This window comes from Dipteris shenzhenensis, chromosome 2 (genome assembly GCF_047967505.1).
Source record: "Dipteris shenzhenensis isolate YYH24624 ecotype China chromosome 2, Dip_SZ_1.0, whole genome shotgun sequence".
Taxonomy (NCBI): domain Eukaryota; kingdom Viridiplantae; phylum Streptophyta; class Polypodiopsida; order Gleicheniales; family Dipteridaceae; genus Dipteris; species Dipteris shenzhenensis.
The window spans coordinates 61,079,799-61,106,057 of record NC_141597.1 but is presented as its reverse complement, the minus strand read 5'-3'; the positions used below and the strand labels follow the sequence as shown (position 1 = coordinate 61,106,057).

The 26,259-nt window shown below is 43.6% G+C and overlaps 1 protein-coding gene across 1 annotated transcript in view; it reads right to left on the bottom strand.

Annotated features, from left to right (window-relative positions):
* Window positions 1-632: 632 nt before the first annotated feature.
* LOC147905091 (coatomer gamma-2 subunit, putative / gamma-2 coat protein, putative / gamma-2 COP) overlaps window positions 633-26,259 on the bottom strand; it is a 42,468-nt gene continuing 16,841 nt past the window's right edge. The window contains exons 13-18 of the mRNA XM_087390121.1: window positions 8,747-9,115; window positions 8,507-8,635; window positions 8,100-8,270; window positions 2,721-2,789; window positions 1,142-1,312; window positions 633-1,045 (exon numbers count right to left, since the gene is read on the bottom strand). Of these exons, the coding sequence (XP_087246247.1) occupies window positions 851-1,045; window positions 1,142-1,312; window positions 2,721-2,789; window positions 8,100-8,270; window positions 8,507-8,635; window positions 8,747-9,115 (1,104 nt within the window). The 3' untranslated portion in view covers window positions 633-850. The remainder of the gene's footprint in view (window positions 1,046-1,141; window positions 1,313-2,720; window positions 2,790-8,099; window positions 8,271-8,506; window positions 8,636-8,746; window positions 9,116-26,259) is intronic.

Sequence of the window (26,259 nt, the reverse complement as noted above, 5' to 3'; positions counted from 1 at the left end):
ATGACAAAATCCATAGAGCATGCTCAAATAGAAAGAGTGGCTCACACTGTGTCAAGTGCAACTAAATAACTTTACTAGCAAGCATCACAAATAATTCATAGAAAGAGTGGCTCACACTGTGTCAAGTGCAACTAAATAACTTTACTTGCAAGCATCACAAAAAACATTCATATAAGCACAACAAATGTGACTTTAATTATTAACATGAGCTGTGATCTTTGAAAAAAAATTAACATGAGTTGTGAGAAGCAAAAGATTTGTTTCCATTGTGTTGAATTTAAAGGGATCAAAAGAAAGTGTATTCTGATGTCAGCTGCTTTGAAGAGCACCAATCAATCTTTATCGAATTTTTCATGCATAATTCATGACTCGGGTACGTATCCATGAGAGAGAGAGAGAGAGAGAGAGAGAGAGAGAACTGCATTGACTCGTGACTTCTTAAAAAACAGCAACATGCATTTCAGAAGGAAAGAGGCTAAACTAGCATGGATAATAAACAGAAAAAATCAAGAAAAAGAGCCTAAACAGGATGATGAATCCCGTCACATTAACTCAAACCATACATCCATTTGAGAGACATCAGAGTTTTAAAAAACCAGTTATCCGTCGAGAGGATGCTACCAAGACTCAGCTCAAGAAAGTACCAATGAGCTTATATCCACGTTTGACATAAAGAATGAGAAATAAAATGTGAACCTCACACCACACTGGAGATTACTGCCAACGTGCAAATGCAACAAGTGCTCTCATATTTACACTCGTGAGTGAGTAGACTCGACTCATAAAACTCCTCTCAATAAGCTGGCAGGCTTCATTTCACCTGCAGCTTGTGCTATGCAGAAACTATGACTCACGCATTTGCAATGATATCATGAATTGCATCACTTACAAATTGGTCTTCTGATCTGACTGCAAGCTTCATAGCAACCTGTTTCTGAGAGTCTATTCCAAAAGAAAGTCGAACAAGAACATTGATATCACCAATGAATTTGCCTGCCAGAAGGCAAGTATGCGATCGAGCATTACTAGGAACAACTTCAGTGCCCTGCATAAGAGATTTGATTCCAAGAAATGCAGTATTAGTAGAAATTACCTTGTAAAAGCATATACACAACCACACTGTATTAGCTTGAAACATCACCTCACAAGGTTGCAAACCAAGAATATCAATAACTGCCTGTACTGCTTCACTCAAACTCTCTCGCACACCAAGCCCATATTCATCGACCCGCTCAAATTCAGAGCCGAGTCCGTCCCAAAAATTTTTGAAGTTTGGAACAGCTTTCTTCAGGAAATAGTCAGCTGGAATAACCTGAAAGGAACAATTTGCAGTAAGAATAAATATCCATCAGATTTACAGGACCCTACCAACGACACAAACTTACCTTGTTCTTTTTATTTTACTTTTTTGGTAAGAAAGTATCTTCCTATTCCATCTGTGTCTGGCTCTTGCCTTACCAACATATAGAGTAGAGCAAGGGAGAAATTGGGAAGGAAGGGGGGATTTTAGGGCATTATCAATAGCTAGACACACATGCATCAATAAACATTCTCTTACCATATGACACATTTTGCTTCGTGTACAACAAACATTGGCATAGTAGTCCTAAGGTCACCCTCTTCACTATATAACAGTAAGTAAGCAGTCACCTTGAGGACAATGGAAATAAGGAGCCTCGACAATGACACGAACCAGTTACCTTTGCTACCCATCACCAAGGCTAACCAGTTTAGGCTGATAACTCGAGGTGGCAGAACTCCAATCTTGGTAGACTCTCAACCACCAGGACTCACAAAGGTAGGCTGGTGAGGATCATCATAAGATATGACAACATACATCTGCAATAGATTAGCAGACCTAGGAACCAATTGCCATGCCAAGCCATCTGCATGACAACAAGACTGACAGATGGGGAATCTAGATAAAAGACAAATGGGATCTGTGCCTTCTGGTCAAGTTGCAAGCTTATATAAATTGGCCTTTGCCATGAGGCTGAACGCCCATAGAAAAGAAAGACAGGTCCAAGGCTCAAGTGGAATCAATCCACCGCCAGAAGTACACAAGTATGGACATTTCTATTCACAAATCATACATACAATTATAAGATCTGCCCTCTCGGATTCAGTAAATGGATTTAAAGGTGCCTCCATGCAGCACTCCTACTTCAAGCATGGCACAAAGAAGAAATCCTAGGACTGCACACTAATGCAGACCCGCTAGTTAAGTTGAAGACACCACCTCAATAGGAAGACAATGGGGCGAAAAGATAGGAGAGGGAGATTGTGACTGAAAGAATGTCGATGGCTGAGATAAGACAAGACCCTCTCCTCTATTTTCTTTTTTTCCATTTTACACAATTTCGGGAAGACTGCAGGGGGGGCGCACAAGGGCCTGCTGGGAGGTCCTTTGTAAGACTAGAATATATCCAATCATACAAATTTAGATTTGTGTTGTTCTAAAGTCCGAAACTCTACAACAAAAATAAAAGAGAAACGAAAGAGAGAAAAAATGAGGCTACAAATTTTTTTTTTGAAAAACAAACAAAAGGTAGACATACTTAACAATTTGAGATTGCTTCAGATCCTACATAATCAGTTCAAATGTTGACCATGATATAGAAATATTTTGAGCCCCTTAGCCATTATGACAGAAAATCTCCTGTCGCTTGAAGTCAATGAGCAAAGCACCTTAACATGGATAAGACTCATATATCACTCACCTGAAGCTCTTCTAACTGGTATTCATCTTCCACACCCTCTTCTTCTACCTCCCCCGTGTCTTTGTCCACCTGTCAGCCACAATCAATCACGTTAAATTGACCACAAAAAATACAAAAGAAAAAATACCACCACAAGCATTGACAACTCAATGGCAGGCATCAGTTACTGTGCAGAGCTAGAACTTCAAGGACAAACCACCTCTAGTGCATCAACCCTTGTGAGTAGAATATATTGGCAAGTTTTGTTAAGGGAAAAACGAATTGCCACTTCATCTAAAAGGTACATAGAGCTTGAACAGCCATACTATTCTTGTAAGTTTAAGTTGCTGTAGAATTGTAATCTTCAAACATGACCTAGATGGCCTCTGAAGGACTGCCAAATTTGAGGTGACTGGTCTGAAAACACACTTCATGCCAATCAACAAGACAAACAAGTGGCCTGTAAACTCTAGGAACTTCATTAGATTTATGGGAAACTTGTAACTGTTTTTTGGAGACAAGCTGAAGATCAATTTACAGCGTATTGCAGAGTCAAGGGGCTCCAAAATAAGCATTTTAGAGATACAGACTGAGAATTTGGACTTATATTTGGATGGTTAAATGCTGTCAGACCCAAACATTCACAAGGCCTCTAAAGTTTTCCTTTAACAACTGTCATTTCTGCATCCATGTTACTGTTGAGTACAAATTTATATCTAGTTGCCACATCCAGATTCCACCCTTACATAGGTATGCAGCTTCATTTGCAGCACATGTTTACCAGTCTGTTTTGGACACGCGATATTGAAAATGCAGAGATTTTTATGATGCTTATTTTAAGATCTGGGCAGCCTACATACATCTGTCTACCTATCTATATATACATGTAGCTCTTTGGGTGACGTCTTTTTGTGGCCAAGTGGGGCTGCATGAAATGGATTTGGAGGAAGAGTGCATGTGAAATTGTGTAAAATCGGAAATGCCCAAATCAGTTCATAGCTAATGCAATTGTGTAAACATCCAAACCAAAATAGAAGTGCACACAATCTGAGATGTTCAAATTTGAAAGGAGACTCATAGCTACGTGTATCAAAGCCTCCCAATAGTTCACTCAAAGAACTTCACTTCAATTCTTTGCCGAAATGCATCCTATGAATGACAGCCTTTCACAAACAATGATGCCGTTGAACAAGAAGATAAGGTTGCCTCCCAAGCTTGGTGTCCTGGATTTAAACTGCATGTGTCCGATAGACCAACAAAGCTTAAGCAATTACACTATACCTGATAGCCAGCCTACATGCTAACAATACCTGTCACATCATACCACCCACATCCAGATGACTAATACATCTATTTCATTACTTGAACAAACAAAGTACTTGGCGTTTCCTCAATTTACAGTACAAGTGGCACATAGATCCCTTCGTATACCTCCAAGCTTCTGTATTAAAGCAACAAGGTAGAAAAACCAAGAGAACTATTCAGGCTCTTCGGGCCTCAGCAGTGCTACTATCCAACATCCACAAACATGATAGGCAATTCATAGCCCATAACAAGCTCAACCGAAAGGATTTGTGCATTAAATGCTAAGATCCATCTGTCTTCCCTTACAGGGAGTAGTGCACCATAAGGGTCAAGTGTCAACCTATTTTGTGTCACTGAGACAAGGCCCTGAGCAGAGAACTCACAGATAGACAAGTTTTACCCACAGATAGGGCACGCGTGCCATGCTTCTGAGGTCACTTCTTGTTTGCAATCCATACGGAGGTCTCCATAGAATAGGTAATGACATGAGCTCCTGCAGACCATCTGTTTGCAATTTGTGTATCTAAATTGCCCCAGAATTACAGGCCCAAAGAATGTAAGTTTAGAGATTTCAGGACCTGGAACATGAATAGCAGTTGCCCTGGTGTTGCAGCTTGCAGAAGCGATACCTGTTATACATAGCAAGCATTCACTACCTTGAAGATAGCTCAGCAAGAAGCAAGGGATGCAGCTGGTTGAGCTGAAACTCTTTCAGGCATTCCACTGACACAGCAGGGAGTAGCTACTAAGCCATCCTCACCAACTTCATGCTATAGCTAGCATCCTGTATAAGCGTCCTTCCTTGACACCTTTTGCTACTAGCTGACCTCTTTTGGATTTGTCTCTGATAGTGCATTCATCATCGTCGAAGATGACTTTGTAGTTGCGTTCCATCATTTGACCTACTGACAAAAGGTTCTTACTGAGCTTCGGAACATAGAGCATATCTTTGAGTAATCCTTTCGTATCAGTGAAATTGTTCATAGGGATAACACCTGTCCCTTGAACTGGATTCGGTGTATTATCTATTGTGTAGATGACATTCTTTTGACCTTCTAATGGCTTCATTTCTGTGAACCATTCCTGATGATTTGTCATATGAGATGATGCACCGCTGTCGATGTACCAAGGATCCTGTTCCACAACCGTGGGTGTAAACCATAGAATAAACATATGCTATATCTACACACGTGAAACAACCACACACACCTGAGGATCCAGTTAAGGCCTTTGCTTGAGTCCCTCTCAGTTCTCCAGAAGTGAAGGGCATACTCTAACAATGCACTTTCACATCTTTTGCAATAAGCCCTCAATCTCTTGCGGATGGAGTGTTAGTGTCACCTCTACACTTGGATTCATTTTGGTTCTCCGAAACAAGCTTACAAGCAAAAAAGATAGCTCATAAGGCAATGCATCACTGAAACTAGAAAAAATGCTCGATACCATAGGCTGCAACCTAGACAAAAACTTCACAAGGTGAGATTTGCATGTCCCCTGATTCAAAAGAAAACGTATAGCTAAGATGAATCCAGAAATGTGCCCAAACTCGTCCTCTACTAGTCCAGTTTCAACTCATGACAGTCACCCACAAGGTTGAAACGTGCCCAAACTCATATATATATACCTTTGTAAGACTAGAATAAGTCCAATCATACAAATTTAGAATTTTTGTTGTTCTAAAGATCAAAAATCTACAAAGAAAATAAAAGAGAAAATGAAAGAGAAGAAAAAAGAGGTAAACAAAAACTTTTATGAAAAGCCAAAGGAGACATACTTAGCAAGCAAAGCAACACTTATGTCATCATCAGTACCCAAGCATAAGCAGCTATACTGGGTTTCTAAAGACCCGCAGAGTCTCTTGGGCAAACCCAATGCTTACTAAAATACGTCAAAAAAACAAAAGAGAATGAAAACAAGAAATAAAGAAGAAACGAAGCAGGTGACTTAAGCAAAAATAAACAAGCAAGTCAAGAAACAAAAACTTCCAAAAAACTAGAAACTCTCTCTCTCTCTCTCTCTCTCTCTCTCTCTCTCTCTCTTATTTAAAACATAAAAAGTTAAATGGCACTTTACACTTATGTCTCGTTTCTACAAAGAGGCAAAAATACATTTCTAACTTAGAAAGCACAAGTATACTCAAATCTCTTTTGAAACTAAAAGAAAAACGGGCTATTCAGCTCCCCGCTTTTTGTTTTCAGCTTATGTTCAATCATTCTAAACAAACCTAAGGCCGAAACACCATAGATAAAAGACTTCATATCTAAGAATGTGCTAACTTTTTTCATTATTTTCCTTGGATTATACCTCTTGTGTAATAGTAAAGTTATCAAATTACTACATTGAGTGATAAAAGACTCCTTAGTTGTACAAAGGCGGGAAAATCTATGGAATTGGGAAGAAATGACTCCATATTTTGCCAAATCAGAAATGTTTGAGTCAATGTGAGGCATTTTTATAATGTGTAAACCACTATATTCAGGTTGTTCACGTTTATCGTATATATCAACCTCTAATCCTATGGTAGATTGAGAAAGTCTAAGATCTAAGAAAACACAAGAATCCCCTCTTGAAGTGCAGTTCAGTTCACAAGAGTCACGAGGATAGATTCCTTCTCCAAAAGCTCTAGCGTCTTTGTACATAAAGTCTTGAAAGTTAGGAACATCTGGTACAAATAAATCATCTATAAAACGCCTAACTTGACTAAGCTTATGTAAAATGATAGGGCAGGTATTGATAGAAATAAGACGTTGCATAAACTCAAATTCATGAGTGAAAAGATAAAAGTTTACTAAAAAGACGGCACAATTAGTGCCCATGGGGATTCCTATAACTTGTTGAAACAATAAATCACCTATTGTGATGTAAAGATTATCTAAAAGAAAATCTATCCAAGAGCAAACATCTTCTACACTTACTACCTTTGTGTATCTTTTCTTTTTAGAACCTATGTCATGATCTTTATTTTTTAGCCACAAAAAGTCAAAGCATAAGGCTGTTTTCTCAACTTTTAGCACTTTGCATCTATCTTTGTCAAATCTCAGCTTGAAAACTTCAGCCACTAGCTTTTTAATTCTAAACTTCAGGTCTTCCAACTCAATCTTTGTGTAAAGCGTCGTAAAATCATAGGTTTGAAGGAGAATAGAAGACTCTTTTTCCTGAATGCTTCGAGAGGAATTAAAAAATTTTACAACAGGAATCACTCCTACAGAGTCATTTAAAATCCAGCTTGAGTTCGAGGGGACATCTGCCTCTTTTAATAAGTCCCTCCAAAGTTCATGGACACTAAGCAACATGGCTTTGAAGCAGTAGCTTAGCCATTTAGAGACATTCGTCAAAGTAGTCTCACAAGCAGCTGCAATAAATCTTGGCTTTTTTTGAGTTTTGTGTGAAACTTCCAAGCAGCACAAAGAAAACGTATGCTTGGATTGCAAACAAACCCAAAAGACTTGCAAAAACTCTGATGTTTTGAGATCAAATCCTTTTGAGAAACTAAGGCAAGGGCGTAAGTTTTGGCAAACGAGTTCACTTCTCTTAAAAGACATTCTAAGTAAAACTTTTTGCAAATAAAAACAAAGTTATTGGAACATTTGTCCACATTTGCCCAAACTCATCCTATACTAGTCCAGTTTTAACGGCATGACAATCACCACAGTCCACAAGGTTGAAAACCACAAAAACTTCATCGTGCATAGCAAAGACTAGCTATTATGGCGATCAGCACCCAACAGAGAGTGCTAACCATAGTGTAAACATATGCTCTCACATATACACACACATGAACATTCATTTAAACAAGGTCATTGTAAGTGAGCTTTTGTCAGCACGCCTAATGTAAAGGGAAGGCTCAGTCTTTGGTACCCTACACTCCTTCAATAAATAACAGGAGCTCAATGAGAACAACTTTAAAAAGTTAACTCAAATACTCTACTGAGAATCCTTGAAAACAAAAAACAATTTTACATCATTCAGCCACCTAGACAGTCCTAATCATTCATCTGCCCATCCTTAATGAGTTTAGTAAACACAAGATGACTTCACAACAAACCAAGGCTTCAAAATATACACTAAAGAAGAAGGACCTTAAAGTTGATATACCTCCTTTACAATAAATCTCATTGTATTTGCAAATTTTCCAGTTGAAAAGACTCCTGTTCTTTCAAAAGCCACAAATGCCTGACCAGGTGAATTGTATGGTAGAGATTGCAACGGTTTGGACACAATCTCTCCAAACTCTTCTCCCTCAACAACCTCCACAATTATGCTGACCTGTTAAACCAAAACATGCACGAAATCACCCTTCATGGCAAGACACCAGCCAGAAAAAAATTTTGAGAACTCGATGATAAACAGATACATGCACATCAATTGATCCGCTTTTAGTGTAAAAAAAGAGGCATCCCTAAGATGCAAATATTCTGCACATCTCACAGCAAAACAAAATAAGATCATAAACTGTCCTGTTGGATTCACAAATAGTAACAATTCAAGGAATGGGTGTTCACATTCTCAAGAAGCTGCTCTGGAATTGTATTGGTGCAATTATACTGGAAGACCACATGATCACGATAGATATGCTTGACAACATTTACTTCATATTCTGTCTCTTCGGTCAGCTCCACAGGCAGTGATGACTGCAAGTATCACAACAACATATGCTGATGTTTAACTAAGCAACCCAAATCTGTTACCTGTCTTACATTACCTGAAAGAAACCTGAACATGATACAGTAATAGAAGACAACCTTGAAAAGCTTTCCAAATTCTGAGAATTCTGAAATTGAACTTAAAATCTTTCCATACGCATCCACTGCTCCAGCACCTCCAAGTGAGCCACCATTGGCTGTGATAGGCTGTGCCGCATCTTTGCTAGGCTTCTTGGGACCAGGTGCTTTCTTCTCTGCAAATAGTTGAGGCTTAACATCCCTTGGAACTGATGAGAGATCAAACCGGGTTTCACTGGCATCCCCACTTACATACGCTTGCAAGCTTGCCTCCAAGTTTGACAAAGGCACATCCATAGTTTCAAAAACAAACCTATCATCTTGAATATTCTCTTCCACAGGGGCATCTCCACTAAGAACACTCAGGTAAAGAGTAGCCCTGTCTCGCACCTAAAATAGAGGACATAACAAACTAAAATAGAGGACATAACAAACAAAGATAGCAAGTCATCAAATTGCCTAATTGTATAGAACTTACAGATTGCCCTTAAGTTAGCCTTTCAGCACTACACCCGAATCAAAATGAAAGTTCTGTAGCTTGCAAATCATAAACCAAGGTGAATACAAGAACATGCCCAAACACATCATCTACAAGCATAATGAACATTGAAGTTTCTTAACAATGAAATGTTGAAGATGATGGTCAAACTGAAGCAAAGCATCAAATCTCTACTTCGTAGGACGGTAAAAAATTTTAGTAGGAGGGTTTTAATAAAACTCTATTGGGACTAGACTAGATAGTAGTCATACGTTGACTAACAGTACTAGCCGTTCTATTTATGCACTAACTGGTCTGTAAGGCCATACCAGGGTGGGCTGAATTGCACTAGAAAAGTCTTAGATGTACCTGGTATATTTACCATGGTTGCACATATTCCTCCATAAAAAATATATCAACCAATGGAAGTACAAGGGTTAGTGACAAAGGGAAGCAAGTGTAAAGCTTGTCGAAAAGCTTCAAACTTAGGTCATGGTAATGTTTTAGTGAAAATATCTACCAAATTATCTTGTGTCAAATGAACATCTCCAACATACAATCTTTGTCTGACATAATCATTGTTGGAGATATCATAGCCAAAGAATGTGTTGATGTGATGTGTTGGTGTGTTGTACCAGGAGATCTAGTACTAGTCTTTGTGTGAGTCATGTGTGAGTGCCACGTGTCACTATGAGACTTATCCCATAGTCACGTGTCACTATGTGACATGTGTAAAGCTTGTCGAAAAGCTTCAAACTTAGGTCGTGCTAATGTTTTAGGGAAGCAAGTGTAAAGCTTGTTGAAAAGATTCAAACTTAGGTTGTGGTAATGTTTTAGTGAAAATGTCTACCAATTATCTTGTGTCAAATGAATATTTCCAACTAATAATCTTTGTCTCTGACATAATCATTGTTGGAGATATCATAGCCAAAGTCCTCCATCAAACTAGCCACCAAGTCCCTAACTTATCTCAATCACACCTAGATGGGTGACACCTAACTGATGAGTCACTTTAGCACTCACACCATGTCCTACGCACTAGCACACTGGCGCGCACACACCACATGACCATGTCCATAAGTGTGTCCCCTAAACATCAATTTATCCAACATACCCCTCCTTAAATTGTTGACCTTCTACCCTGGCAGTAAACAATGGGATACTACATGGGTTTTCATGCTCTCGACCTTGTTCTCACTCTAGTTGCATCGGTAGTAGACTCATGTGGACACCCTAGCTCCACCATGATCTCACTCCAAATCAGGTTACCTCGGTTTACCATAAGAGAGTCCACTTGGAATATGTGTCTTTGGGTATCACAATAGGACATATGACTCAAAGCAAGCAAACATGACTATCTAAAATGGAAATAACATATCATTTTAGGATGGACTATCCATGGCAGAGCACCTTATTGACCACACACACATAAATATGCCTAATTTGAATATATGGGGAAAATTCCCCCCTTGATGGAAGTCCTTTTGCGTCTTCGTTTCCATGCCACCATTGTATAGGACCCATTGTGCTTGTCCCTTGTCTTGTTGTCCGCCTCCTTATCAATATTCTTGGAGCTGTAGTCTTTCTTCCTTGTCTTGGACCCTTTGCAATTGTCCTTGATTAAGGTCTTCGTGCTCTTCTTGAATTGACCATGCCTTTTCTTAGGCACCCAATCTTGTGACTCCTCATGGTCACTCATCAAAACTATCATTACATCATCTCCATATAGATGCAAAGAAGACATGATATGAGGATATGATCAAAATTAAAAGTAAAAAATGAATAATAAGGAAACTTTTGCTCAAAGTAGGCTGTAGATGAAGTCCGCTATAGAGATTCGTCACAGCACTTCTGTACACAACACGCCCCATTGTCTAGAACAAATCACCACCACTTCGATTGTAGTGGATCAATTCCTCCATGGTATCTTGGTTGCACACTCCTCTTCTGCTATTTGCTTACGAGAAATCCGCATCAGGGATTTGATTCAGATGAGACGGCACTACCAAGCTTTCAAGCGGGCAAATCCAGCAATGTCGCGCAGCTGTACCCGGGAGAACTCCTTCAAGCTGAACTGAAAAAATGATGATATCTCCCTCGTTTCTCTACCAAATGCCTTGCAAAGTGGCTCATTTTGCTTGTAGTCGCCCAGCTTCTAGAGGATTTGGACAATGGTTCAACCAGCCAGGAGAATGACGAGGTAGAATGACAGGGAGAGAAGAATGGTGGACTGAGGTGCTGGCGTGGGCAGCAGCGCAGCTTTCAGCAGACCTACGTAGGCAGCAGCGCTTCTTTTAGTAGAGCTACATTTGGAGCATAGCTACGTAGAGCAAATAGTCTGCTGTAGATCACGGGTGCAGCACGCAGAATCAGGGTGGAATGGTGACCAGTAGAAGGAACACCAGTATGAAGAGGTTGCTGGAAGGAATGTCGCAGTGAAAGAGACGTAGGCTGAGGATGAGGGAGGCTATGGAGGGTAGTATGGCTCTGATACCACTTGTAGGAACATAATGGAGATTATTGTAGAGGAAGAGAGTACACGAGATAGAAGCAAAGGCAAGAGCAATAGCAAGTTTGATTTCATTCATGAGTAGAGTTACATATAGTGGAATGCCCCTGGGTAGGTGGCTTTAGATCCATGATTATCTCCCTGATTGTCTCCATCAGTAACACCCCCAAGTCCTCCATCAAACTGGCCACCAAGTCCCTAACTTATCTCAATCACACCTAGATGGGTGACACCTAACTGATGAGTCACCTAACACACCTACCATGGTGCTCACTAGCACTCACACCATGTCCTACACAAGCACTAGCACACTGGCACACACACACACCACATGACCATGTCCATAAGTGTGTCCCCTAAACATCAATTTATCCAATAGCATTTGCTTCCACATGCAAATGTAAGACCAACAAGATATTATTTGCAGGTTTTGCACAAGGAAAGAACACATCGAAGCATTGCTTCAAGAAAAAGTAACGGGAACAAGAGAAGCAACATGCCAATCTCCTTGCTGAAGAACAAGCTGAACCTCAAGAGCCTCCTGAGGAGATACATGCAGCTACAGCAACGATTCTCTCTCTTGAGGATCCATATGACACGGATTGGGCTTTCTAGGCCCTCTATGCTATGCATGTGTACTCGTCCCTGATTCTCTCAAGAGCCTCCTGAGGAGATACATGCAGCTACAGCAACGATTCTCTCTCTTGAGGATCCATATGACACGGATTGGGCTTTCTAGGCCCTCTATGCTATGCATGTGTACTCGTCCCTGGGTTGTCCCCCAAAAATGAATGTATTGTCTTTTGCTGTACTTGAGGTGGTGCCGAATAATTAAGGTGGGGCGAAGAGTTCTCCATGAGATGTCTAGTGGGTGCAAGTGCCTACACAGCAAAGCCGGCTCTCAAAACAAATTTGATGGTATTGACCACCCAGTTCAGAATAAGGGGGGCTGACGAGTGATGGTTTGCCCTTGCAGGCCGCAAGCTAACTGAGATGTCACTATCACATGCGAGCTGTTGGATAGTTGGACTTGCTCTTTGTAGTATTGTGGTGGAGGGGGGATCGGTCTACTCCTTGCGTTTTTTTTTTTTTTTTGCAAAGAAAGGAACTTTCTATTAATGCTTGAAAAACTTTCATACAAAACAACAGCCCCAAAGGTGTTGAGTAGTCGGGATTTAGTCTGAAAGAAGAAAACTTAGCCTGTTCCAAAGAAACCAAGCTCACTGCCTAGGGAATCTCTAGTACAGGGGCGAACATCACGTGGGAGGACTATACAACCAATGAATGCCTCACGGAGTGAATATGTAGAAAACTCCTACAAGGCCAAGCCTTGCAAAAATGTGTGCGCCTCGCGACAGTCACCCTAGAGCCCAAGGTCCCCCGCTCCCAGGTGGAGCGCAAGGTGTAGATGATGTCCTACTAGATGGGCGACTAAGCTACAGGTGGAACCGAATGCTCCCCCATCACCAGAGTACAGCTAACAACCCAAACGTTTCACGCCATGATACTGGCTACTACCTCCCACACGCTATCCTTCCTCCGGAGGGGAATGAGGACCCGAGATATCAAGAGGGACCACCTCATAGAGCTCTATCCTCTGAATGCTCTGACCCTTTATCCGCTAAGCTGGAGAGACCTCATCAATCTCGAACGCGTGACCACCCTTGGTCAACCAGGCCACCATCCCCCAGGTGTAGTCCCTCTGAAGGCCTATGCATGTGGGTCATAATCGTGAGGGCTCCCACCCAGATCCTCACTGCGCCACAAGAGCTTCAGAGGCAATGAGGGGTCGTCTATGCCCCTCCACCTACATCTACTCCAACCACAGGCCTATGCACAAGCCTCCATGGCGGCCAGCCAAAAGAAGTAGGAGATCTTCCTCGGCCGCAAACTGGACCATAGACGTGTCCAAAACCTGGAACGGACCTCTTGGGACACCCTCTAGGCCACCCAATGCCTCTTCCTCGAAGGGGTCCAAGTCGAAGAGTCCATGTGAAGCCTCATGCCAATCCAAGTGGTATAGGAAAAGAAAGGCACCTCGCCCGCCTGCTCGGTGAGGCCGATTCTGGAAGGCCGAAACAACTCTCTCAGTTCCCAGTGGACCTCCCTTAGGGACCTACTTTCCCAACGCCAGAGGCGCCATCTGGGGGCATCCTGCTCTAGGATGCTAGGAGGATGGATGTGCCACTACTTCCCCAATCGGCCCACAACTCTGATCATCTGCCATCCAGACTCCTGTCCATCTCACTGTCTCTCTTAGTGAGTGCCTGAAGATGGCCTCCAGGCCCTACACGGAAGAAAACATGATGCGTGTTGCCTCACTGAATCATCATCCTCAAGGAGACCTCAGTGTCAAAAAACTGACCCAACCATCTGATGTCCATCCACATGCAGAGTCCCTCCCACCAAGACTCAAGGATGGCTAGGTCAATCTCTCTCATCCGCTGCCCTACCCCTTGCATATGCGCTATGGCTCCAAGCCTCACCTTTGCCTCCATGGGTAATCTGTTCCATCTGCCAAAGAAGCCGTCCTGGCCACTGTCCCACTGTGCCCATTCAATGTGAGTCCATTTCCCAAGCATACGTCCATCTTGATCCTTGATCTCCGAGTGCCAAATGAGAGACTAATGCTCGAACTCCTCTCTACACACAACGGGACTAAGCATGGATGAGGCCCCTTGCTAATCTCTACCAGACCCTATGGAGGCTCCTCATCATGGGGGGAACCCTTCCCCGTTAGGGGGGCTTCTGAAAAGATCCATCTATGTGAATGTTACCACTATCCCCCAATGCATGGGGTGTTTCCGAGAAGCCCTCGCTGTAAGAGGAGCTTCCAAGGCTCTGCGCCAGGGGTGAGGCCGAAGAGGGCTCTACTCTTCATCTCCGGATCAATGATACCCAAGCCTCCCAATGCCTGCAGCATGATCACCGTCTGCCCAGCGACCCGAGCTCTGGTATTCCTCGTGTCGTCCGATCCTGCCCAAAGGAAATTCTGAACCAAACGTCAGAGCTATCCAATCCACCCTCTGTGAAAACACCAACAGAAGGCAATGTACTAGGCTATGGCAAAAAGGACCTGGTTTGCCACTAAGGCACAGCTCGCTAAGAAGAGTTTGACTGAGCTCCAGTAGAGAAGCTTGCGTCGGACACTCTCGAGGACTGGGGCGAGATCTGAAGCTCTACTGTAATATCAATACCCACTTGGCATCCGAGGTATCTCCCTGTCTGGCTCCGTGATATCCAACAAAAGCCAAAGGCACTCCCCTACTCTTGAATCTCATGTGTCTCCTCAAAGCCTGTGAAAAACCTGATGGATTTTGTCCAGTTGATCCGTGCACTTGAGGCCTCGCAATAGATAGCCAGGGCTCCCCCGACTCTCTCCAAGATCACTACGGTGCCCTTTACGTACAAGGCTGTGTCATTTGCAAGCTCTGAGTCTAGCAACTCCTACTATCTGATTGGGAGCCTCAACCCTGTGAGACCCGCCACCTGCGATCTCAAGTGGTAGCCCAATGCATTCGCCACAAAAAGGAAAAGAAAGGGAGCTAGGGAACAGCCCTGATAGACCGAGGGAGAGAGAGGCAAGGCCTTGCTTGTGTGTCTACTGACAAGCATCTCACTAGAACTCCCCGCATAGCGCAAAGACTCCTCTAATCCATCTGTCTAAGAAACTCAACTTCTGCATAGTGCCCTCCAAGTCCAACCATCTTTGCCAAGACACTTCTGATCGAGAAGCCCTTGAGGGCTTCCTAGAGCTCCTCATCCGTGAAAGGCTCCTCCAGACTCCTGCACAAATCCCACGAGACTACTTTCGCAACGTGGTCCCAAACTAGCTCAGGGGCCACAAGGCAAGCTGGAGTCACCCTCTCCGCCTGAAAGAGCTGATTGTAGAAAACTGTGGTCAACTCTAGAATCTCTATGGATCGGTGTGCATAATGCCCATCGGATCCCATGAACGATGTAACTATGTGCCTGCCGATCGTACCCAAAAGACCCGAGTGGAGTGGTAGGAGAACTCAACCCGCCTAACCTCCTTATCTTGGAGCTTAAGGCGCACGCTCTGATATCTCATTTTTTAGTTTAATTCACCTCAATTAAGAACTTTTTGGTTTGTCATCTTACCTTGTATCTCCATGGCACATGCATCTTGGCATATTTCCTAGCTCACATCCAAGGCCCTGAGACATTCTCTTGGATGGTTGCTTCGTCGATCTGCAATCTGTGCATTTGATTGGTCCCACAAATGGATACTTAAGTGGGATGTGATATCTGATGTCCCTCTTAAGGAAGGACATCACTCTTGCAGGTCGTTAATGCCCCAAGCAAGGGGGTCCACCTTCAAATGCTAGATCTAGCCCCCATGACTAAACTGAATAGAAGGAAAACATTTTCATTCTTTTGCAAAATATAATATTGTAAAATAAAGCAAGTAGATAAAGCTTAAAGATGAGTGACAAATCCTCTGTCTTTCATTCTATTGTCCTCAATTGAACAGCTTTCTCATAAGCATCCAAGATGTGAGAAAAATCCCAAAACATAGCTCTGTCTATCCATTTTGCTCTCGTCTTCGAGTGGTGAAGTTGTGGAAGATGATCTGTTCTAGAATCAAAAGTATCTCATTGTCGGGTGGGTTTTCAAGACTTGGCTCTCGAGGTGGTTCCCCAACAAAGGCTTTAATCAAGCATAGCATTGTGAATCTTCCAGTGGGCAGGAAGGCTCAACCGAACTGTGACGTTATTGAATACCAACAACACTTTAAAGGGTCCCTAATATCTGAAAGAGAGTTTTAGGTATATTTTCTTTTGGCCCGTCTTAGTTTTTAACTTGGCTTTATCAAACTTTAGTAGCACCCATTGTCCCTCTTTGACTTCAAAAGCCCTCCGTCTTTTATTGGCGTCTCTCTTTATTTTTTCTAAGCTTTTTGAATGATTGTACAGACCGTGGCATAAGTATAGTCATAGTCCTCAACGAATTGATCAATAGCAAAGCCCTCCGTCTTTTATTGATGTCTACCCTTTGTTTTTACTGAGCTTTCTGAATGACTGTACAGACCGCGGCACAAGTATCGTCATAGTCCTCAACGAATGGATCAGTAGCAAAGATCTTCTCTTTAGTTTGCATTAGAGGAGTTGGTAAGGATCTTTCATAAATAATCTCAAAAGAGGTCTTTCCAGTGAAGGAATGAATAGTGTTATTGTAGGCAAACTCTACACAAAGAGATACTTTTCTTACATGGTTTGCTGATCATGAACATAAATTTTAAGCAAATCCAAGAGGGTGTTATTTGTAACTTCAGTTTGGCCATCAGTTTGGGAGTGGAAGGTTGAAGAAAAACTTAGAATTATTCCAAGATTTTCAAACTTGTAAAATTAGAATCTCTGTCTGAAACTATGGACTTGGGCAGCCCGTAGTGCCTGAAGATGTGTCGAAAAAACAAAGTGCAGCTTCACATGCTTTGACGTCCTTTCTACACGGAATAAAGTGAGCTTGCTTGTTGAAACGATCCACTATTACCCAAATCATATCATGACCCTGGTTTGTCTTGGGAATTCCAGTAATGAAATCCATGGTGATGTTTCAAGGTCTTTCAGGAATGAATGAAGGCCGTAGCAAGCCTTTGGGTTTTCTCTGTCATGCTTGGCTTTTTTACATGATAAACTGAAATGTAGGCACCGGTGTCCTTTTTCATGTCTGGGCGATAGATATGTCTATCCATGGCTGCAAGCGTAGCAACAATGCCCCTATGGCCATCACAAGGTGGATTATGACTTTCTTCCAACACTTTTGTTATGCATAATTTTCCTTGCATGAATAAGTATCCAAGGGAAGGTCATTCGCCACACTTGAAGCACCCTCCCTCGGAGTAGTACTTTTGCTTTTGCTGAGAAGAAGGATCTTTCTAATTTCTTGGAAGGAGGCTGATTTACCCCTTCTGCTCCTTTAGAAAGTCTCTCCCCTTATGCTCCATTTAAGAGTCTCTCTGGAACTTGTTCTTGTCTCTGGGGTTGCATTTGTTGGAGAAGAGTTGCTTCTTCTCCACCTTCAAAGCCACATTGATGGTGTCCTCCAGAGAAATAGGAAAGTTGATATCTACTCCATACTGACTGGTATACCTTAGTCAAGCTTAGAACTTTCTTTGCTCTTCCTTTTTATCCTTTCTACTGAATGCTTGTACTTTCAACAAGCGAGTACAAGTACTCGAGAGCACTGCCTTTACTACAGGAGCCTTTACTACTTGGGAGGGAGGGGGAGGGAAAGGTAAGGGGTGGGTATTCAGCAACTAAGCAATCCCCAATTTACGGGGCAATCAAATAGATCACAGGCCAGCCAAAAGGCCAGCCATCTCAGCCAAACAAATGGCCAGAAAGTCCAGCTGGTCTGGCCGACCAGAACTGGCCGACCAGTTGGCCGACCAGCTGGCCGACCAGCTAGGTCTGGCCTATAAAAGGCTTCTGCCCTCACACTTCCTGGGACAGGACAGGACCTGCAGCTGCTCCTCATCTCCTCCATCTTTTGCTGCAGGCCCGCCTGCTCCATCTGCCTCTCCTCTTCAGATCTGCCTTCACTGCTGCCTCCACTTCTGCCTCCTCTGCTGCCTCCTCTTCTGCCTCTTCTTCCTGCCTCCTGGCTGCTCCATCCTCTCCTCCAGATCTGTCCCAACTTCTGCTCCTCTGCCCAGATCTGCTCCTCTACTTCAGCTCTGTTCCTTCTGCTCCAGATCTGTCCCATCCTACTCCAGATCTGTCTCCTTCTGATCCTCTACTCCAGATCAGCTCCTTCTGCTCCAGATCTGTCCCCTTCTGCTCCTCTGCTCCAGATCAGCTCTTTCTGCCCCAGATCAGCTCCTTTTCTTCATCATGTTGCTATTCCAGATAGCCTGAAGGTTCCTTCCTCAGAGCATGCTGGTTTTCAGCCATTTCCTAGGGCAGCTCCAGCCCTTCATCATCCTCGTCATCATTAAGCTACACCGAGGACTGCATTACGCTCCCTCTGCTGCTATCTTTTCTACTGTCTCTCTACATGGAATCATCTTTCTGATTCACCTCAGCCATGGTCCTTGAGACACGACAGCTTGAGGTTCTTGTATTCAGTTTTTCATATTACCGACAGGCACTATGTTTTCTGAGTTCTGTTCTTCAGTTGTGTCTGAGTATTATCTATTTTTGAATGCTCCACTGCAAACCCTATCGTTTCTCTATATGGTATCAGAGCCATGGTGATCTAAAGATCCTGCTTCTTCATGGAGGCCATAGGTACAGGGAGCATCACTCCTATGAACATATCAGTTTCCTCTTCATTCCGCTGCGCACTAAGGGAGAGAACTCCATCTTCTACTGCCATCCCTCCCTCCCTTTCTTACCTCCATCTTCTACTACCATCCCTCCCTCCTTTTATAGGTTTCTGGCTTGACACTCCCCATTCCTTCGAAAGAGGGGGTCATGATCCTTTACCTCTACCTCCATCGGCATCGATTTCCAGGATCTACAAGTTCTCCCTAGGCGGGACCCTTTCTGTTCACATGTGTCTAGATGACTGTTGTTTCGAATCTTCTACCTGCATGGAGGCGGGGATAGACTCCTCTCTCCCGAGGTCCAAGATCGGACACACACTGGCTCACTGTTCAGCTACGACCTCTCTGGATTAGCAGTACTGCTACGACAAATTTGTTCTTTACCTTTGCTCTTTCCTCCACCTTTCGGCGGTGAGAGGGGGTGGCTTATTCTCTCAAGCTTCACAGTGTTCTTATTTCTATATGGTATCATACGTGTAACTCCGACACTTGAGGAAGTGAACAATTCCCTTGCAAGGGCACTCCTCTTGCGATCTCCTTTTGGGCATTTCACAGGGATAGCCAGCACCACCATCGACATCCCTACACGAAGCTCCAAGCACACAATGTTTGCCCCTCAAAATTGGCAATTGAGAGGGGGTATTCAGCAACTAAGCAATCCCCAATTTACGGGGCAATCAAATAGATCACAGGCCAGCCAAAAGGCCAGCCATCTCAGCCAAACAAATGGCCAGAAAGTCCAACTGGTCTGGCCGACCAGAACTGGCCCACCAGCTGGCCGACCAGCTAGGTCTGGCCTATAAAAGGCTTCTGCCCTCACACTTCATGGGACAGGATAGGACCTGCAGCTGCTCCTCATCTCCTCCATCTTTTGCTACAGGCCCGCCTGCTCCATCTGCCTCTCCTCTTCAGATCTGCCTTCACTGCTGCCTCCTCTGCTGCCTCCTCTTCTGCCTCTTCTTCCTGCCTCCTGGCTGCTCCATCCTCTCCTCCAGATCTGTCCCAACTTCTGCTCCTCTGCCCAGATCTGCTCCTCTATTTCAGCTCTGTTCCTTCTGCTCCAGATCTGTCCCATCCTACTCCAGATCTGTCTCCTTCTGATCCTCTACTCCAGATCAACTCCTTCTGCTCCAAATCTGTCCCATCCTACTCCAGATCTGTCCCCTTCTGCTCCTCTGCTCCAGATCAGCTCTTTCTGCCCCAGATCAGCTCCTTTTCTTCATCATGTTGCTATTCCAGATAGCCTGAAGGTTCCTTCCTCAGAGCATGCTGGTTTTCAGCCATTTCCTAGGGCAGCTCCAGCCCTTCATCATCCTCGTCATCATTAAGCTACGCCGAGGACTGCGTTACGCTCCCTCTGCTGCTATCTTTTCTACTGTCTCTCTACATGGAATCATCTTTCTGATTCACCTCAGCCACGGTCCTTGAGACACGACAGCTTGAGGTTCTTGTATTCAGTTTTTCATATTACCGACAGGCACTATGTTTTTTGAGTTCTGTTCTTCAGTTGTGTCTGAGTATTATCTATTTTTGATCGCTCCACTGCAAACCCTATCGTTTCTCTATAGTGGGGAGGACTGCGAGCCGAAGGTGACGCTGCTGGTAGTGCACGAGGGAGAGGGGGGCGAGGGGAGAGAGAGAGAGAGAGAGAATCCATGTGGCAAAAAATTGTGTGGGACACTTTTTTATGAAAGTGTAAGTAGAGCGCTGCCTAGAAGGCAGTGCTAACAAAGTATCCCAAGAATGAGTAACATACTCACTCACTTTCTCTTCCTGTCATTGGCGGAGTATGTCCCATTAGACCATCATGTCCCTCCTAAATTCTTTGGGCAAGAAGTGGTCTTGCAGCTGCTTCTTGAAGCTCTTCCAGGTATGGGCCTGCTCTCCAGTACTTGCCATGGCGGCCCACCAAACTGCAGCACCGTCTTGCAAATGCAAGGCCGCAATTGGGACCCTAATTCATGAGTTCCCACTTGGTTACTTTTCGAAACTCGAATTTGTTGGGCTATCTTGGACAAGAGAGAACTCAATTCAAGGAGGTTAGAAGCAGGATCAGGACCATGAGTTGCCATGATGGCGGATTGACTCAATAGGGAACGAATAAGAAAGGACTCGATAAGAGAAAGCACAAAGTATCGGACCACTACGTAGGCTTTGATACCAATGCAACCTCTCTGTGCTTCTTAACAACTTGGACCAAAGGAATTTGCAGATTTATCTTGCAGACTTTCAAGATCCTCATACATGCATGTTCGAATGAAGATTTCATGAATGAGAATTTGCAAAACTGGAAAGAGAGAAATCTGATCATTAAAGTTATGGATGAGCCTGGTCCACAAAAGATAAAAAAAGTTAGCAAGTACAATTGCATTCTTTCCATACCAATTTATGAATAACTACTCAACACATAAGTACTCATCATTAAACTGAAAGGCATTTCTTGCAATCAAAGACCTTCCTAGCTCTGGGACAGGTAATGAATAAGTGAAAAATGTCTTCTTTTATCCCTTACCAAGCTCCTGCAGTTGGTCCAGAGAGTTAACAGCTTTATGGAGAATTAACCACAAGAGAGTTGACATTTTTCTGGAATCTTTTTTTCCTAGATCAAAGAGAATCTGACATTCCATTTTCTCTCATTATCAGAGAGCTTCCATCTTGAGTTGAGAATGGATACCACCTTTTCTGTGCCATCAGATGGAGTGGGTATGGGGACTCGGGAGGAACCAGAAAACTGACTGCAATACACTGAGCATGTCTCTCTATCTAGGTGATGCAATAAACTTTTCCTACCAACAAATGGGGCAGAGCCTGTTTTCAAAGCACTACTGATCAGATCTGTGAATCTGAGATTTTGTTTCCTCCCTCTGAGCAGTGGAAGTTTTGTCTTCAGAATAGATCTTCCTCCTTAGAGGAGAATATTTTGTTCAGCTGGGACTTCATTGTACAAATGATATGGTTATAATATAATCAAATATTTCTTTGCCCAAAAAAAAAAGAATTTGCAAAACTTCATAGATTGCTCAATAATGAGTAATAACAAAGAGATAAACGCAATTTTGCATGTGCAGAACTTTTTAAACTTGCACTGAGATTGAGGGGCGAAGATGGATCCCCCCTTATCCAAGCTTCTTTTAATGCTCAAATGGAGATACAAAACCAAGGTGCAGAGCACCTTACAAACTCGGACTCAAAACCTTGAAAGAGAGGACATAGACATAACTGCAAGACAGGAATGCTCAAGTTGAGCTATATAGAAGGAATGACTCAAAAACTAGAGCTAGTGAGAATCAGACTCCAGGGGCACCTCAATCCACAAGGAAGATGCCTGCATAATCACAACTTCATCCCACATTAGTTGCATGCACAAGATCCTTAGAAAAGGCAGAACTTTCAATGAAAAAATGTACTGCACATAAGCAAATCTCATAATCCAACTCCCCTTCCACTTTTTCTCCCTTGGTTGTGGAGCCCTTGGTGCAGTTGCAGCCCCTCTTTCTTGGATGGGTGAGATCTTGGAGCTGGAGAGGGAGAAACTCAAAAAAAGTGATGCAGGCTAGAAAGAGAAAGACTTAGAATGGAGTAATGGTTTGGAGAGAGATTGTTGATGCTGCTCAGAGGCAGGGGTAAGAGAAAGAGGTGCTGCTGTTGCTCCAGAGGTGAAGAGAGGGGAAGGGGAAGATTTCTTCACAGAGAGAAGCCTGAGCTGTAGAGAGAGAAACTGCTGTAGAGAGAGAAGCCTGGCAGCAGCTGCTGTACCACCAAGAGGGCCTGAAATGGAGGCTGGCTGCTCCAAGATGGGGGAGGGAAGAGGGCTGCTGTACCAAGGAGAGATGAGGAATCAATTGGACATCATGGAAATGGGCTGCCTACGGAGATGGTAGAGTGATCATCAGGGAGAGAGTAGACAGGGGGGAAAAAGAAGACTGTGAATTATGATGATGTCAAACCAATAGGCTTGGTGCACAAAGGGAGCTGAAAGTAGCAGTGTGGAATTGCAATGGTAAACTGTCGTCCGATCCAGGGGGTTTCTTGGAAACATACACTGACAGAGACATGATCTTCTACACCGAGATGAGGGGATATATCTGGGAATCAGCCCATAGGAAGGAGATGAGGGGAGATAATGGAATACGGGGGTAGGGAGGCATGGTTGTCCTTCTTAGAGCACACCTGAGACCACTCATATATGTGATCCAGAGAGAGGAGCACGCACGACATATGTGGGTGCGAGTTCAGCTACCAGATACACGTCTGATTTTCATTGCGGTTGTTACTTCCCCCCCAGATACATCTTATGCTCGAGAAGTCACCAAGGAAGGGCACAACCCATATGAGACTATTCACTATGACATCACGGAGCTCTCTAAAAAAAGGTCCTCAGCCTTGAGTTGTCCCTCTAAATTGCATGTATTTGGAGTCAATAAGAGGTACTCTTCCCTAGGTTGTCCCCCAAAAATGAATGTATTGTCTTTTACTTTGGTTGATGGTATTGACCACCCAATTCTAAGTAAGGAGGGATGGCGAGGGATGGTTTGCCCTTGCCGGTCACAAGCTGACTGAGGGGATAGTTGGACTTGCTCTTTGCAGTATTGCGGTGGAAGGGGAATCGGTCTACTCTTTGCGTGTTGGGTCTCACACTCTTTGATCTGAGGGGGGGTGTTGGAGATATCAGTGTGGTGATGTGATGTGTTAGTGTGTCTGGACTACTATCTCAGCTCTCCTCAAAGGGGACCGATAGAGACGAGGCATCACTCTTGACATAGCCCATCAGATCCAGAGATCAAGGAGACCACGTCCCCCCCACAGCGCGAGGCAGCTCCACAGACGCAGATCCAGGACGTCCTCGCAACCCACCTAGCGCGCCCTTTGCTTCAGCCCTCCGAGGCTTGTATGAGTTATGTCTGCTTGATGTACTTGGTCCCAAAGGCCCACGAAGCCTCCCCAGGACGTCTCCCTCCCTCCCTCTCTCTCTCTCTCTCCTCTTTCTGCTCTCTCCTTTCCTCTTCTCTTCCTCTCTCCCGTCGGCCGTACCTCTCCCTCCCGACATCCGTACAACCCGTCAACTCGTAGCCCTCTCTCTCAGTCCGTCGACTCGCAGCCTCAGCTTGTCATCCCGTCGCCCGTCAACCAGTTAGCAATCCGTCATCCCATCAGCAACCCGTCAGCCAGTCGCCTCAGCTAGCAGCAAACTAATCCTGAGTTGGGCTAAACCCCCAACCCAACCCAAGATTAGGTTCAACTAGGGGGTTCAACAGACAGCCAATGATGGCTGGTCTACCCTCAACTCCTTCAACCTCCATCAAGACTCGGTACTCTACAATTGCAGCCATGACACCCTCTCCATATGCATGCAATTACCAACAAGAAGGCTCAAAACGACCCATCCTTGGGCAACAAGTCAGATTTTTTATCTACAGCAAGCCGTGAGAGAGCTACAATTGGAACTGGCCGAAATAAAGGCTCAACTTCACATTCTGGAAGGGCCTAGTAAGCAGGCAGTAATAGATGGGGCTGTAAAATTCCCCCCCCTACGCGACAGATAGTCTCTACAGTCAAAGATCTTGTTCACATAGAAGTACAAACTACTAAGCAAGAAGTGATTCAAGTAAGTCTGATATTCAAGCAAAGATTAAAGAGAACACGAAGCTAGATGTGATAATGCGCTGAAGATTAGAATAGGGGGACTCCCAAAAGATTGGTACAAAGAGGACACATATAGTGAAATATTGACAAAGATCAAAGCAGGCTTGCCCAACATTGAATGGACGGATGATGATGAGCACGATGATGACGACTCCAAGCAGCTTCTATTACGCACTATAAAGGTCATGCAATCCTTACACTGAAAGCAAAAGATATGCGGACCAAGCTTCTTCTACAATCTTACGGGCTGAAGGGTACCAAAGTATGGATAGCTCAAGAGCTGACACAAGCTCAACTCAAGAATAAGGCAACTGAATTATAACTAAAGTCAAGGCTGCCAGAAAGGATGGAAAATGGGCAGTTTACTGTGACGGCGTAGCCCTAATCAGAGAGTTTAAATCAAAACCAAAAGAGTCTCAATCTTAAACTGATGTATGGCTGTTTAGTCTTTCAGACTATTACGTAGTTACTCTAAATAATGGGGGTTGCTTTTGCACTCCTTGGGAGCTGCCATGTGCCCTCCCTAAAGCAGATGTACTAGAGGGCTTCTTGCTGTCCCATAGACCTTTTGGTCTCTAGTGGACGTTAATAGACTCTCTCTCTCTCTCTCTCTCTCTCTCTCTCTCTCTCTCTCACTCACGTTTATCAATATATTTTGACTAAGGTTTTGATGGAGACCTTATGGCCCTAATGGGATATTGAACCATTAGTGCAGTGAACATTTAAGGGCACTTTATAATGAATAAAGAATGCACTCATATGCATTAGGCACCTAGGAGGTATCAGCAGTGCATACATGATCGAGAGACCCTATTTTAGCCTAAAATGGCTAAAAACCAGGTCGTAAATGCGAGGTTAACACCTCTTCCCTAAGGGGTGCCTACTAAATGGACAAGTCCCACTCTAGTTGGATAGCGTATACGTCTTGTAACCTTTCATGCAAGCATTGATGCATCTCTCTTGTTGCACTATACTCACAATGTCATTCTATTCGCTCATGATTCATGAAGCACACACTCTACCACCTTCCCAACATTCTAACATGCTTACACAATTTCCATGTACCTCCACTACATGGAGTTATTTCACAACCTATAGGGGTGTCCAAGTCTCCAAGTGGCCAAATTTGGTTAAAATCTAGTCCCAAACAATGGCCTATATATAGCCCTATTCCCTGCCTTCAAAAACATTGTCAGCCACACAGCCCTATACTGAGCACGTGCTCCTACCCAAGGATACTATGTCCTCATATTGGGGCTGCAAAGTGGGACAGTGACTTCCAAGACGACCTCTCACTAACATCAATATAGGCCCATCCCCATGCATCAAATGAGAAGCTCCACTTGCCCATCATAAGAACCTTTCTAAACATACAAGAGGCTTTCTTAGCGATCAAAGAAGAAACCAACTCAGCATATTCAACTTGAATCAGTACCTTAATGCAATGATATTGCACCTCCATGTGCAACAACCGAGGATGAAACACCAAATTCTTGGAGATCATAATGCAACTCTAATTGTCACCAAGATCAATCTTGGATCTTCTTGAAAGCCATTCCATATCCTTCATAATCATCTAATCCATACAAACTCATTGAGTGCTGTGTAAGCCA